This window comes from Rhinolophus sinicus, linkage group LG01 (assembly GCF_036562045.2).
Source record: "Rhinolophus sinicus isolate RSC01 linkage group LG01, ASM3656204v1, whole genome shotgun sequence".
Lineage (NCBI taxonomy): Eukaryota > Metazoa > Chordata > Mammalia > Chiroptera > Rhinolophidae > Rhinolophus > Rhinolophus sinicus.
In genome coordinates, this window is record NC_133751.1 from 205,274,226 (window position 1) to 205,289,982 (window position 15,757).

At 51.3% G+C, this 15,757-nt stretch overlaps 1 protein-coding gene and 1 long non-coding RNA gene across 6 annotated transcripts in view; one reads left to right on the plus strand and one right to left on the minus strand.

The window, feature by feature from the left end:
• Positions 1 to 934: 934 nt before the first annotated feature.
• On the minus strand, positions 935 to 12,337 carry LOC141567600 (uncharacterized). The gene is made up of 3 exons (XR_012490395.1): positions 4,821 to 12,337; positions 4,081 to 4,177; positions 935 to 3,322 (listed from the first exon to the last, which is right to left on the minus strand). It is a non-coding gene; the product is annotated as an uncharacterized LOC141567600 (long non-coding RNA).
• Positions 12,338 to 13,113: 776 nt separating this feature from the next.
• The window catches only part of AGAP1 (ArfGAP with GTPase domain, ankyrin repeat and PH domain 1), a 513,425-nt gene continuing 510,781 nt past the window's right edge, over positions 13,114 to 15,757 (plus strand). For 4 of the 5 annotated variants that reach the window (XM_074315517.1, XM_074315523.1, XM_074315532.1 and 1 more), the window contains exon 1: positions 13,114 to 13,401. In XM_074315517.1, coding sequence (XP_074171618.1) covers positions 13,239 to 13,401 — 163 coding nt within the window. In that variant the 5' untranslated portion in view covers positions 13,114 to 13,238. The remainder of the gene's footprint in view (positions 13,402 to 15,757) is intronic. The other variant, XM_074315544.1, reaches the window with a different exon arrangement.

A 15,757-nucleotide genomic window follows, 5' to 3' on the forward strand; every position in this document is an offset into this window, starting at 1 on the left:
TTCTCTCTAGGTTTTAGACCAGTCTACCTATCACTGGATCTCACCCTCTCCCCATCTCTTCCCACAGAGCCTCAAAAAATCACCATTATCGGCAGAGGCTTTTCAGCTCTCTGCTTCTATAAACATTTACTCGCTCCCTTCAAAGCAAATAAACGACCCTGTCATTTGCTAAAACTTGGTCACCTTCTTCCCCTCAAGCCTGTCCCTGGAGTTTCAGTTCATCATGCCCACGAAGGTCAAGGTCACAGGGTAGTTCGGGTAATGAACACGTGAACCTGGGGGAAAGGGAGACGGAAATCTGGCCCAGACCCTTGGGCCAAAGACACTGAGGCTGCCGTGAAGTGTAACTTACCTCAAGTCCGCTGCAGCACACACTTTAAGTGAATTAGTGATGAGAAAGTATTTCCTTACCTCTGTCCCCTCTGACTGCTCTGAGAAGGAAGTGACTTTCCTGTTTCATTTACTGTGGTGTCCCAAATCTGTGGGTGCTCAGTAAACATTTGTTGACAGGTTAACTGGCCCCATTTTTATGCTAACCCCCAACTTAGCCTATGAATGTATACGAGGACACAAGACAATTAAGTTCTCAAGCTCATCCTAGAAAAAGTGCTGCATACCTCATTGCTGAATATCACTACGGTCACCTTCGAAGGACTTCACTTGAGAAGCTATGCACAGATGCCAGTGCCTAGTCCACCCTTCAAAGCAATTTTGGAACTCTCTTTCCGGAATGGCCATCAGAGCTGTCGTCGTATTACCCTTGATGTCCTGAATGTCATCCAAATGTCTTCCTTTCAATATTTCCTGTACCTTCGGATAAAAAAAGAAGTCCCTGGGGGCCAGATAAGGTAAGTAAGTAAGGAGGGTGTTCCAATACAGTTCTTTGTTTACTGGCTAAAAACTCCCTTATAGTGCCATGTGAGCTGGTGCAGTGTTTTGATGCAAGAGCCATGAATTGTTGGCAAAATGTTCAGGTCGTTTTCGTCTAACTTTTTCACGCAGCCTTTTCAGCACTTCCAAATAGTAAACTTGGTGAACTGTTTGTCCAGTTGGTACAAATTCATAATGAATAATCCCTCTGATATCAGAAAACGTTAGCAACATCATTGCAACAAGTTTGCAAACTTAACTGTCAGATCTCGTAGTTTTGGAAAATAAAAAGATTGCAAAGCGCATATTTAACCTAAATTCAGATGTATTTTGAGTTCGACAACAAATGTAATTTTTTTTACAAGCAAACATTGTAATTGCATGTGTGTAAATTGAATTAGTAACTGATGTTACTGATAAGATTGCTGGTGGGGTCAATATCCAGGAACATAATCATAAAACTGTATGTACTAGGTGTTGGGTAGGGGGGCTCCGTTTTACAGGAGAGGAAACCAAGGGCTGAAGATGAGGATGAATGCACCCATACAGCTGGCAATGGCAGGGCCAGAATTTGAATCAAGTGAACTGGCTTCTGCAAGTTCTGCTTCTGGTTAGATCTAGTGGGTCTTTGCAGAGGGCAGTGGACCTGACACTTTGTGCTACTGCTGCCTCTGCCATTGACCTTTGGGTGACTTGAGGCTAGCTTTACGCCTGTGTTAGCTCATCCGTAAACAAGAGCCACCTGGAGGTGCTGTGCACAGGTGTGGCGTGCTGACGTCACACGCAAGGGCTGGCCGGGCCCATCATCGTTTCCAGGAAGGGAGGTGTGGCCGAGAGCGAGCCAGGCTGTGGTCCCATCCGCTGGCAAACGGAGGCGGGTGACCTGCCCAGGCCCAGAATTGCTGCCGGAAGTCAAGGACCATGAAATCCTCCTCCAGGTCTGGGGAAAAGCACTGGCTGGAATGCCCACCTCGACCCACCTGGGGCATTTTGCCCGATAAGCCGGGGAGTGACTTTGTGCTTGTAATAACCAGGCAAGGCAGTGCAGGATCACGGCACACACAGGGCCTTCAGAGTCCTGGAGAAACGCCTTTTCAGGGAAAGAAATGGGGATGGCATTCATTTCTGAGAAACTTTTAGAAACTGCTTTGGTTTGTATGAATACGTTGGGCTTCCTAAACTAGGGCTGTGGTCTAAACTGTTTTAGAGAGAAATTTCATAGCAAGGATTAAAAAAGCAGCAACAAAAATATTTCCACTAACAGCTACGTAAGTTGTAAGGCCGCATTCCTGTACCATCCTGGTTAACCAGAGATTTTCGGTGGGCAGGTCCCCTGCAGCCTGGCTATTCAACCTGCAATGGGCAGACGGGACCAGTGGCTTCCCCTGGAACTTGTAGGAGGTGCCGCATCTCAGGCCCTACCTGAGACCTCCTGAGTCAGAACCTGCATTTTTAATGAATTCCAGGTGATTTGTGTGCACATGAGCGTTTGAGAAGCGCTGACCTACAGGTGCTCTGGTCCATCTGACATTTTTCAAGTTAGGAAACGGAAGTCCAGGGAAGGAAGTCCTTTACTCCAGGTGACAGGAAGTTGGTGCCAGCGGAGCCCCACCTGAGGCGCCACTGCTATTCCTTCTTCTACCTGGACACCTCCTCCCCAGTTCTGAGACCCTCTTCCCTTCCTGTAGCCCCAGAGACGGTCGGAGGATGGACAGCTGAGTGGCCTCCTGCAGCAGCCAACTGCCGGGGACACAAAACACCCCTGCAGAAGAACTGAGGTGGGGAACACAGGTCCCAGAATCCCTGCAGAGGCTGCACGGTGTCTGGAGAAGGATGTGGAGAATGTGGCGGGTGCCTCTCCCTTCGCTGTAGCCTCACCTCCCACACACACAGATGGATTTTCTCTGTGGGAACCTTGGGAACTTTGGTTTCCCTGTGAGAACCTGAGGGCTTCCTGGACCATGGGAATGTGCTAAGTTTGAAATGTCAGGGAACTGACGCCTCAGAGAACAGCCCTTAACCAATGAATTGGTGGACAAATACCTCGCTTTCCCACTGGTTGGGGGAAGGGGCCACTGTGGGCTGAATCTTCTGCAGTGTCTTAGCGGACCCTGGGGGGCTGAGCCCCAGCGGCCGACAGCAGCACCCTTCTCAGGAGTCCGCCCTAAATGGGCGTCCGCCTTTTCCTTCTCTCGCTTCCCAACATGCCTTCTGAAGTTTCCTCGGGCACCTCCCAAATCAAGTCCTCATCTCAAAGTTGGCTTCTGAAGAAATCCAACTGAACTGGGGGGTGAGAAGCCCAGAGACGGTCATCATGCTGCATTCTAAGGAGGGTGGTTTCCAGATCCTTCCAGAGCTTTAGTTCTGCTGAGTGGGCGATGCAGGTTTGGGACAGAGCTGAATTGCCATAAAGAATAGAGACAAGGGCTGGCTCAAGATATCCCCCAGGCACCTATTTAAAAAAAAAAAAAAAAATTTTTTTTTACCCTCCTAGGGAAACCTAGCTTTGTATCTACATATATTAAATGTTTAGCAAACATTGGTTTGGAGGGGTGTCAAATTGTTATCCTTCCAAGCCACGCAGCCAGCTCTGTCCAGCTTTGTGTGATGATTGGTAAGCTCTTCTTGGTTCCATAACTGCTTCAAATATTTGGTTGCTACAACAGAACCAATGAAATTTAGAAATGAGTTGCCAAAGGTTGATGTATACTGTTGGCACAGTCATAAAACTCCTATTTCCTTGCTCCCATGGGCATCAAAATAAAAGGCTCTGTATTTACGTTGCTGCCCCTTTACTATGTCCTCGGAGGTCCCCCACAGGGCCAGTTGCCGCTACCAGCAGGATTAAGGACTCCCTGACTTTGGTCCAGACCTCTCCTGTGATTTCCCATGTTCTGTTGCCACTAGAGGTTTGCTGTTAGGACAACATCTTCTAGAGACCCCCCCAAACTAGGCAGACCCCGCTGACACTAATGCAGGGCTCTGCACACTCTCTGCAAAGGGCCTGGCAGTCAACAGCTTGGGCGTCACAGGCCAGTGTGGTCTCTGCCATGACTACTCAACTCTGCAGTGTGAGAGCGGGCGTGGGTGTGTTCTGATAACATTTTATGGAGACACTGAGTTTTGAATTTTATATAACTTCCACATGTTGTGAAATAGTCATCTTTTGACTTTTCAAAAAACAGTTAAAATGTATACAATAATTCTTACCTCACAGACCACACAGAAACAGGCCATGGGGAAGGTTTGACATACAGACGGTAGTTTGCCAGCTGCCAACCTCGTGTTCTGATAGGCTCTCTGTATTCTGGGTGGAGGGAAGGAGGGAAAAGAAATAGAATTGGAGAGAGAGGTGTCAAAAAGGAAAGCAAAGGAGGGTCTTATTCACCAATCGCCCCTCTGCCCACATCCTCCCTTTGCTCTGCCTCTTGCCATGGTGAGCAGAGCAAAAAGTCCCCCAGTGGATAGTAATGAAGGAGTGTCATGGGCCTAGAAAATGTTCAAATACCTAGAAAGTATTTGCAAGCCCTATACCTACACTTGCGCTTTAATTTCTCCCAAAGTGAAGCTATTATAATAGGGAACCTCATATACAGACGGTGCCAAAAACATGTACACACGTTTTAAGAAAGGAAAAACCTGTATTAAAATCACGCTGATGGTAACCACTCTGAGCACCTCTTGTAATTGCAGGAGTCAAACACGACTTGTATTCATCTTTTGTTATTGGTATATATCGAACATTACAATTTTAATACAGTTTTTTCCTTTCTTAAAATATGTATACATTTTTGGGGGCACCCTCTGTATTAAGAGAAAAGGGGAGCTTTTATGCAAAGGGAACCAAGATGGGGGGAGCGGAGATGGGAGAGCCCAGTGAACTGAGGCCCCAGCCCAGTGCTAGTGGGTTAGGGGGGGAGGCGTGGCTTCAAGGAACACCGTTTGACAACCTCTGTTCTAAGGAAAGGTGGAGGCCAGTCCAAACAATTGGCGGCTGTTCCTTTTCCAAAAGCGGTTTCTGTTCCTGGCACATCTGCGGAAAGTTGGCCAGTGTGCTGTATACCAAGTGTGCCCGGGGTCCCAGCCGGGCTCGTGCCAGGTCCTCCTCTGCAGGGCACGCTCTCACTCTGGGCAGAGCGTGACGGAAACCACACACGGGAAGGGAAGGCATTCTTGTTAGCCAGCACGTTTTGCTGGGTGGGTTACAGCTTAGCAAAGCATCCATTCACAGTCCAAAAGCAGTACCTAGTGAGAACAGGAGAGGAGAGCAAGGTTGGGACGAGGGAAAATGCTCTTCAGTTACACGGGAGACTGTACAGTAACCACGCACATGGATCCAGATATGTAATGGGCTTGTCTTCCGTATCACAGAAAACGTCCCTGCGATTGCGCTGATGAGTCATTCTATTGTGTTTTTAGAAGTAGAAGGGACCCCGCTTAGGATGGAAGGCAGTGGTGATTACACTTAGAAAATCGACAATTGAGCTTTAAATCCTGGGTGTGTCACTTCTGGCTGCAACCTTGGACAAATCACCTTCCTTACCTGCTGAGCAAGGTCTTTGAAGGTTAAATGAGATAAGGTTGAAAGGTGTTGGGCTAAGTGTGGGGACAGAGCCAGGAGTGCAGTTTCCAGGCTCTTGGCCTCATGTGGAAAGGTGCTGGCTCAGGTAGTAAATGGCCATCAACTATGATTGGATGGCCATCGGCTGTGACCAGTGAGCCATTGGCCACTAATATAACTGCTGTGGCTACGCTAGCAGAAAAATGGGGGCTAGCAAGAAGATGGTGGCTGAGCTAGCAAGAGCGGATTGCAGTTAACACAGCAGATTGAAGCTAGCAAGTGGGGTTGGTTGGTCGGCAGAAAAGCGGACAGTGGGTTGCGGGTTGTGTGGCTCCTGCTTCCTGTGTCTCCAACCCAGCCGCCTGTGAGACTGCAGTGGTGTGACTCCCCTACCTATGGCTCCGTGGGTGTTCCATTTTGGCCTCACCATGTCCTGCGTTATGTGGGGAGCAGGAGCAGAGACTCCAAATGCCGCCCTGCATGACACTAAGTAAATATTGATAAATATTTACACTAAATCTATATTTGGAAACCAAATGAAAATTGAAGAATAGAACAGCAATATTTTTTGGTTGTTGTCTGTACATTCAGAGGGTACATCAAAAGGAACAGTTTACCAAATGTAGTAAATCTGAAAGTTTAACAAAACCCCCAAAGATATTGTAGCAGATAATCTAATAAACAAACAAAAAACTCAGGGTATAGATGTTTTCAAAAATATATGATAAATATGATGAGAAAAAAATAAACTCAGTAAACATTACAGAGACCCTCCTTTTAGTGGCCTTAAATCTGTTCTAATTATTACTTGGTTTTGTCATGATCTGGGAGGTGATTATAAAATTTCAGAAGTCTCTGGAAACTACTCATTTGCATCTGATTTCTCACTGTCTAATTTGTTCATCAGCCAAAGCTCTGTGTATGAAACCAGCTTTTTCATCAGCTCACAGAATGTGTAGAAGCAAATTAATCTTCCATTTTATGAGAGAAGGATTCATACACTCAGAATTATCACGCACTTTGCCCTTCCTACACAGAGGAAATGATTTATGCAATTGTGTTAGTGTGTGTCTCTCGAAACACCCACTTTAAGAACAGCTGCCAATCCCAGGTCGGTGTGCAAATGACAGATGCACTTTCACACCCCAGTAGCTGACATGAACATGGGCCAGTGTTCTCATGGCACGTGCAGAAGAGGGCTTGAGGAGGTTGCTAGGACCATGGGAGTCTCTGCCTTTTACCTTCATTTGGAAACGAGAAAGGAACAGCACCTGGCCGTTCTAGCACAGAAACGTTCTAGGGCTACGGCTGTTGTGTGGCTATTCCCATCAGGCAAGGGGTGGGGTGTGTCCACTACACAGCACTGGGGCGGGTACCACCCTCTGCTCTGGGTTGCCTGACACCTCCAGCCTGTGGGGTCTGTAGCCATGTTGAGTCCCCCACCCCCGGCCTCCGTGTGGGTTTAGGACTTGGTAGCTTTCACAGGCTCAGTTCTGCTCCTGGGTTGTTTCAAACAAATAGTGCAGGTTGGGAAAGTGACTTCATCGGTAGGGCTTCAGTTTTCTCGTTGGTGTATGAAAGGACTCTGAAGTCCCTCCATAGCATCAATTCTGTGACACTCTGAGACTACAGCCTTCTCTCCAGCACAAATCCTAGGAGCGTAACCCTGGCCTGAAAGCCGACTGACCTCGGTGGAACTGAGCGTCCCTCTGCCATGCCACTTAAAGGACTTGCCTGGTCCAGCAATCCCACCTCTGGGCATATGCCCCCAAAGAACCGAAAGCAGCGTCTCCAGGTGACATTTGCACACCCATGTTCGAAGCATCCCAAGAGTCCATCAACAGATGGATGGGTAAACAAAATGTTTCATATGTGAACTATAATTCAGCCTGAAAATAAAGGAAATTCTGACACATGCCGCAACATTGACAAACCTAGAGGACATTATGCCAAGTGAATAAGCCAGTCAAAAAAGACAAACATTGTATGATCCCACTTGCAGGAGGTCCCTAGAATGATCAAAATCGTAGAGACAGAAAGTCGAAGGGGGATTGCCAGAAGCTGCGGGAGGGGGAATGGGTGTCAGTTGATTAATGGGTATATTGTTTCAGTTTTGCAAGATGGAAAGAGTTCTGGAGATTGGATGCACAACAATGTGAATATGCTTAATACTACCTAGCTATACACTTAAAAGCGGTTATGGTGATTGTGGGGACAGAGCCAGGAGTGCAGTTTCCAGGCTCTCGGCCTCACGTGGAAAGGTGCTGGCTCAGGTAGTAAATGGCCATCAGCTGTGGCTAGTTGGCCATCAGCTGTAACCAGTGAGCCATTGGCCACTAATATAACTGCTGTGGCTATGTTAGCAGCAAAGGGGGGGCTAGCAAGGAGATGGTGGCTGGCAAGCGCAGATTGCAGTTAGCAAGTGGGGTTGGTTGGTTGGCAGAGAAGTGGACGGCCAGTTGCGGATTGTGTGGCTCCTGCTTCCTGTGTCTCCAACCCAGGCGCCAGCGAGACTATAGTGGTGTGAGTCCTCTATCTATGAGTCTGTGGGTGTTCCTTTTTGGCCTCACCATGTCCTGTGTTCTTGTGTGGGGAGCGGGAGCTGAGACCCCGCAGGCCGCCCCACATGGCAATGATACATTTTGTGTTATGTGTATTTTTTTTTACAGTTTTTTTAAAAAGCACTTGCCTTAGAAGACCCTAACCCTCTGCTTGGGCCGGACACCCAATCTTGCCAGCTCTGTCTTGGCCTTAAAGTGGGATGGGGTGGGGTGGGGGGGCTGTGTCTGTGAACTTGGATAGGAAAACATTTACATCTTTAATTTAATGTGTTTGAAGCTCTAATTCAAATACAGTATTTCCTTCCATCACGAATGTAAACAACAGACCACAGAAGTATTAGCAGCATCTGAGGCTTTGTCACCAAGAGAAATCAGACAAGTTCCCATCACATTCCAGTTACAAATATCTTAAAATAGTGTTTATAAGTAATTCAAAGTTATGGTAGTGAGTAGACCAGCTACCTGTGAAAACGCTACCTTACCTGGCAAAAGGGGTTCGGTAGGTGCGATTAAATTAAAAATCCTGAGTTGGGGAGATTATTCTGGATCACCCAGGTGGGCTCAATGACATCACAAGGTCCTTTTAAGAGGGAGGCAGGAGGGTCAAAGAGAGATTTGAAGATGCTGTGCGGCTGGCTTTGAAAACGGAGGAAAAGGCCCCAAGCCGAGGGATCCAATTAGCTTCTAGAAACTTGAAAGAAAGGAAACAGATTCCCTTCTAGAGCCTCCAGAATGAACACAGCCCTGCTGACACCTCGATTTTAGCCTCGTGAGACCCATCTCAGACTTCTGTCTTTCAGAACTGTGAGATGGAGAGTTGTTGTGAGCCACTAAGTTTGTGTTAATTTGTTACAGCAGCTCTAGGAAGTTGATACAACCCGGGAGCTTCAGAATAGTTTTGCTGAGTAAAGACTCCCAGATGAAAGGCAGGATGAGGGTTTTGCTTCTATGCCTGTCTTCCGAGAAATCGTACCTCTTCTGTCTTTACTCAACAACAAATCTCACAGAACAGAACTCATTCCAACTATACAGTGATATCTATTCTGGTGTATCCTATCCTATCCTATCCTATCCTATCCTATCCTATCCTATCCTATCCTATCCTATCCTATTTGTTGATAAGAGTGATCACAACCTATTAAAGTTTCATGGCCCATAGAACTCATCTCGGAGTAACCATTCCTCTTTAATAAGAAAATATGGCGATGGACATTTTTTGGCCCCTTGGGTTTTTATCCAGAGGTAAAGTGAGAGTTCTAAAGCATCATGGTTTGGGGCAAATTTCATCCTGGCAATTCAAGATTGCTGAGACAGTGAGAGGAAGCGCAATTGTCCGCAGGAGAAAAGAAGGGCCTGTGAGGAAAGACGAGTGAGGGCTCTCCAGACAGCCATTAACCGAGGAGCTTCTCAGCAAAGCCCAGTCCAGTGTTCAGTGTTAATTTGCCTCCATCTCTGCTGAACCCTGCCTTCCCCTGCCCCACCTTCTGTTACCCCTCAAGCTTTGTGTCTTTAAGAAACACCCTCATTTTAGTGACACTTGGCAAAATAAAACTTGGAGTCCATACAGAAATCTTCCGCATTTTCAGTGGGATAGTGAAAATCTCGGTTGAAGCTCCTATGTAGTCCATTAATTTTAAGGATATTCAATAATTGTGAAAACCTTTTAAAAATGACCTTAAGCTAAACAGTACTACTGCTCATTTTGTTTACTTTGCACGTGAAGATATTCCTTTAACCTTACAAATGAACACTGGCTGATCTAAAGGTGTAAGTGCAAAGGAAGCATTTAGCCATTGTGGTCACCTGTGTTTCTGTTTTCCATCACTTTGGGGCATGTCTGTGGGGCACTGTGGTGAGATTCTGAACATGTTAGTGGTAGGTGACTTATCACTGTACACAAAGCTCGTGAGTTCCCAATGGATACCCGACCGCCAGGGCGTGTGGGTGGGTCCAAGGCTGATTCTGGCAACCCAATGTGTCCTTTGAAGATTCTTCTCTTTACACACAAGTGTAGGTTCAAATCAACTACCATTACATTACCACCTCCAAATAGTAAACAGTAAGTGCATATCGGACAGTGGCAGAGTTTATTAATGTGTTATAGGCAGAATAATGTCCCCTAGCCCCCAAAGATGTCCATGTCCCAATACCTGGAACCTGTGGATGCATCACCTTACATGGCGAAGGGGAATTAAAGCTGCAGATGGAATACAGGTTACTAATCAGATGAGCTTGAAATGGGAACATTATCCTGGGTTATCTGAGTGGGATCAATGCGATCACAAAGGTTCTGAAAAGTGGGGGAAGCAGCTGCAGGAGAGGGGCAGAGTGATGTGATGTGAGAAAAAACTCACCTCACCTTGGTGGCTGTGAAATAGGAGAAAAGCGTCACAAGTGAAGGAGAGCAGGTGGCCTCAAGAAGCTGAAAAAGGCAAGGGAAGGGATCCTACACAGAGCTTACAAAAAGGAATGCGTCTGTCGCCTGAGCCTGGAGAGACCCGTGTCAGACTTCTGACCCACACAACTACAGGGTAACGCATTTGTGCTAGTAACACCACTAAGTTTATGGCAGCAACAGTAAGTAATACTAATAGGGTCTCAGGAAGAAGATGAGTCATGGCCGTCAGATAAAGGCTCCCTGGAGAAGACAAGCAAAGCCAGTGTGGGAACTGGGCTGTCTCTCAAGGGGTCTCTTATTCATGGTAAACGCTCGATAAATGATGAATCAAGAAACAAAGATGTCTCTCTCACACATACCATGATTCTCATGTTTTCACAAGGTTCAAGGATCCTCTCTCTATTAGTACCTATCACTGTAGAACAAATTATTGTAAAACACAGTGACTTAAAACATTAATCATGTACTATCATTCATAGTTTCTATGAGTCAGGAAGTCAGATAAGGCACAGAGGGGACAGTTTGGCTCGCTCGACTATGTGCAGGGCTCCAGCTCTTAAGACTTGAAGGCTGGTGGCTGGAATCGTCTTCAGGATCTTTTATTCACACGCAATCTGCCCCCGAGGCTTGGGCTTCCTTACAACATGGTGGTCAAGAGAATCTTGGTAGGTGTGTGAGAGGGAGCTTGAGACATGTTGGATTTAAATTGCCAGGGGCATTGAAGAGATGCTGAGGCAGTTACACACAAATGTTATCCAGGGGGGAGGCCTGGGCTGGAGATATAAATTTGAGGTCCATTAACCTGGATATGATATCCAAAGCCAAAAAACAGAGATGTGGCGTATAAAACAGAGAAGAGGCCCAAGGATGAGTCCCCTGGGGCTTTCCATATTTAGAGGTTATGGAAGTAAGACGGCATCACTAAAGGGACTGAGAAGCCAGGAAGGCAGAAGGAAAGCCCGGAGAGCACATTATCACAGCCAAGAGGAGGGTTCTCAAGGAGGGGGAATGATCAATGGCTGCGGACAGGCTAAGGGAAGCGAGGCCACTTGCCGACATCTCAGTTATTGCAGTTACTTATGATCATTGAAAGCCAGAAGCATCTCACGGATGGAGTGATGAACTCTGCCTAATTGTGCCAGGGACTCTGCTGGGAGTTGGACGTGGGGAGGAGGCTGTGACAAGGCCCTCGTGGGGAGGAGGGTGTGACAATGCTGAAGATGGTGGGCCCATTCATCTGGAGAATTGTGAACCCAGAGACTGTAACCCAGCTAGGCTGGCTACCCGGGTGCGTAAGCCAGATACAGGCTGCATGGGACCAGGTGAAGCCTCAGGTGGCTGTACTGAGGGTTGCCAGAGCCGAGGACTTCTGTTCCTTAAAGGCGGGTGGGGCAGGGACTCGGCCGGTGCGCACAAACCAGGTACCCTTCGAAGTGCCTCAAAGCTGAGCAGCGAGTCCTCCGCGCGCTGGGGCCGCTGGTGCCGTGCGGTCCAGCTCCGCTGGGTCACCAGGGGCTGAGCTACGCGAGGGTTGGGGTGGGGGCTGGCAGGGGACCCACGCCGAGCACGCGGCAGCGCTCAGGAGGCTGCAGCTTGAGATCCATCTCTTCCCCCCCCCCCCGCCCGCGCCCCCCCTTAACTAAGAGAAGGACGCCCAGGAAGCCTCCGCGGTATTGCATCGCCCCTAACGCGCATCCTTATCTAAACTTCACTTTACTCGTGGAATGAACACGCACACCCCGAGGGAGCACGCATGTCACTTGCGGAAAAGGAGGCTGAAAGTTAAAAATGGTGGGGAGGGAAGCCAACAAAGTGCCATCGGGGGACACTGGCGAATCGCAGTCTCAAGCCAGCCACTTGGAAACAACAAAACCGCGGGCAGGCGGGGTCGCGCAGCGCCTCCCGGGTCCCGAGGGGCGGCGCAGGGGCCGGCGGAGGGGGCTGGGGCACGAGCCGCAACGCGCCGGAGGCGGGCGGGCGGGCGGGAAAGCCCGGCTCCCTCAGTCCCGGGTCCCTGGCTGCGCGCCTGGCGACGAGCCCGCGCGCCCCCGCACCGCTGCCCGGGCGGGGAGCCGACGCGGCGCGGACTACAAGTCCCAGGAAGCCCAGAGGCCGGCGCGGGGCGGAGCCTGGCGCAATTCCCCGGGATCCGGCGCGCTGGGAAGCGCCGCGGAGGACGCAGCGGCCGGAGGGCGGGGAGCGCGCGGGAGGCGGGGCGAGGGCGGAGGCGGGGCCGACGTGGGCCAGAGTCCTGCGTGCCAGGGAGGGGGCCGGCCGGGCTGGCGGCACTGGGAGCGGGCTCAGCGGCTTGCACGGCGCCTGCGGCTCGGTCCCGGCTCGGCGGGCGGCGCACGGCAGGCTCAGCGCAGGGGCCCCAGCGAGCCGAGCAGCGCAGCACGCAGCGCGCGGACCCACACCGCGGCCGGGCGCCCGGAGCGGCGCGGCCACTGCCCGGGGGCCGGCCCTCGGCCCCGGAGCTCGGAGCGCGGCGGCTGCCTGGGCTTTAATGGCTGCTCGGAGGGGCAGCGCCTAGGGGTGGAAGCGGCTGCGGCGCGAGAAGGCGCCCGAGCGAGCCTCCTCTGGGGCTGGCCGCGCCCGCCGCGGCGCGCTCCATGGGGGCCCGCTGACCCGGGGCCCGCTCGCTCGCCGGCCGCGCGTCCCAGCCATGAACTGAGTCCGCGGGCCGGCCCCGCGCCTGCTCCGCCCGCTCCTTTCTTCTTGCGCCTCCTCCGCCCGCAGCCGGCGGGCCCGGCTCCCCGGGGGCTGCGGCGCCCCGGGCTCGGCGGCCCGCGGGCCCCGGGGCGCTGGGCGGCGGGGGGCGCGCGGCTCCGGGCGCGGCGCCTGCACCATGAACTACCAGCAGCAGCTGGCCAACTCGGCTGCCATCCGGGCCGAGATCCAACGCTTCGAGTCGGTCCACCCCAACATCTACTCCATCTACGAGCTGCTGGAGCGCGTGGAGGAGCCGGTGCTGCAGAACCAGATCCGAGAGCACGTCATCGCCATCGAAGGTGAGGGCCGGGCCGCCGCGGGGCTGCTGGAAAACGCAGGGGAGCGGGCGCCCCCGGCGCGTCGGGGTGTGCGCGCGCGTGTGCGTGCGTGTGTACACACGCGCCGGGCCGTGGCACGCGGCTGCCCCGCCGAGTGAGCACTGCGGTGCTTCTTACCCCTCAAGGCCGGGCGAGAACCCGCGGTGGCGGGGAGGCCGAGGGCCGGGCCAGCGAGCTCTGTCCGAGAAGATGGGCGGTCAGCGTCAATTTGATAATGGGCTGTCGAGCCTCTCCTGTAGACAGTGGTTTAGTGCGGTCTTGTTCTGGATCGCCCGAGTGACCCGGCCCAGCCCGTGCCTGGGGTGGCTGGAGAGGTTGGCGCCACCGGACCCGTGACAGGTGACCAGGCCAGGGCCGAGCGTGTTGCTGGACGTTGAAGATGTGTTTTGAGAAGTGCTGCTGCTGGGGTGAGGCTCCGGCCAGCTCGTTTAGGCGGGGCACGGCCGCCCGCTGCGTGTCTTTGCTCAGTTCCGGGGCACAGTGGAGGCCGCTGAACTGAGCCCATGCAGAGAGTGAGCTCCTGCTGCAGGTAGCGTTGTGTCCAGGTCCACCTGCGCCGTGCAAAGGCTGGCCTCCATAGAGTGCTTTCTAGCAAAAGTCCTGGGCGAATTAGAATAACTCTGCCAGGAGGGCGGGGGTCCGTCAGCCTCAGGGTCTCACTTTCACTTGCCTGGAGGCCACCCCCTCTTCCTGCATGTTGGATGAGTTTGTGACCCTGCAGGAAAGGTGCGGCACCGTGTCTCTTCCGGGCTGGTGTTCCCTCAGGGTTACCCGTGGCTCTTACTATTCTGCTCCTGGGCTCCTGGATCGTCTCCGTGCTTTATCCATTTGGTCCTGCCAAGATTCACCTGGGGGACCAGGTGGGATGCAAACGTGGAACGTGGAGTTATACCTCAGCCCCAGTCAGTCAGCAAGCAGTTTTTCCCCTCTTGTCACTGTTGGCCACTGATGGTGGAAGGCTCACGGGGCGGCTTGTCTGTAATTCAGAACTGCCCTAACCAAAGGCCACTAGGGCCGCTGTTGAGAAACATTGAGAACATTCCAAGGCCTGGCAGGAGTGTGTCCGAAAGCCCGGCTCTAGGCAGTCGCCCACCTCCTCTCCATCTGTGAGTAACAGGGCATTGGCCACAGGAAGGCTTTGCTCTGGCGCCATGCAATCTGCACTTCTAACCCCAGTGTCTTGGTTTGACGCTTGGCCAGTCAGGTGGAGATGGTGAATGTTTGGTACAGTGATGCCAAGAGTGATGGTGCTCTTGGCAGCCCCGTGGACTTGACCAGTGGCCTGGCCAGGCTGCCCACTAGCCACTGTATCTGTAGGGGGCTGTTCATTCCCAGACAGGGTGTGAGCGGCGCTCCAGCCGTCTGTGGGGCTTGGCTCTCAGGGCACCAGGCTGCCCTGTTGGCAATTGAAGATGCTTCCAGATTTCTTGAGAGGCAGGGGCTCTGGTGTGCCTCTGACAAGACGAGTGGGAGACCGTGACGGTGGGGTGGTGCTGCAGGAAAGTTCTCTGGGGCCTGAGCTCGGCCCTGTTGCCGTCAAAGTGAAGGGGCGCTGTGCCTGTTTCCACTGTCTGCAGCTCTCTGGCAGCACCCGCAGGAGTCTGATGAAACACTTCGAAAGCCAGTGCCAGGTATTGAACACACCTGGCTGAGAGCACCGCGTTGCTGTGCAGAGACCGCTGGCTGAGCGTCATGCATGAGGCACCTGGCATTCATTTCCCATTCTTGAAGCCCAGCTCTGGGGTCTCCAGCACTTCCAGCAAAGCAATTTGACTTTCTAGCAAGAGGATGTGGTTTTCGTGTTTCTTTAAAAAAAAAAAAATATTATGTGGTTCCCAGAGGATGGTTTTTGGTAGCTTGATGTCTACCTTTATGATGGGAGACTTCGTGCTGGAATCCTTGTCATTTTCAATAAGACTCAGAATCAGCGAAGGAATCCTGCTTGGTGCTTTGATAGTGTTATGATTTTTCTGTTAAAAAAAATAAAAGGGATGTCTATAGTATTGTTATGTCAGAGCTGTGAATTTAACGAGGCTTAAGAATCATTCAGATATGCTTCTGTTCTTTGCATTATCAACAATGATACCACTTTTCATTTTTATAGAACTTCTGAAATGCGCTCGCATTCGTCACCTCATTGTGTGGCTGTACCAACCCTGTGAGAGAATGTGTGCTGGCTTCGTTTTCATTTTGTAGAAGATGGAGGTCCTGGGGGGAAATGACCTCCTGGACATTACTGAGGCCGTTCAGAATTTGGTCTCCGAGCATTTGCACGGAGAGCCCAGCTCTGCAGCCGCTCAGCACCTCACACCGCCCC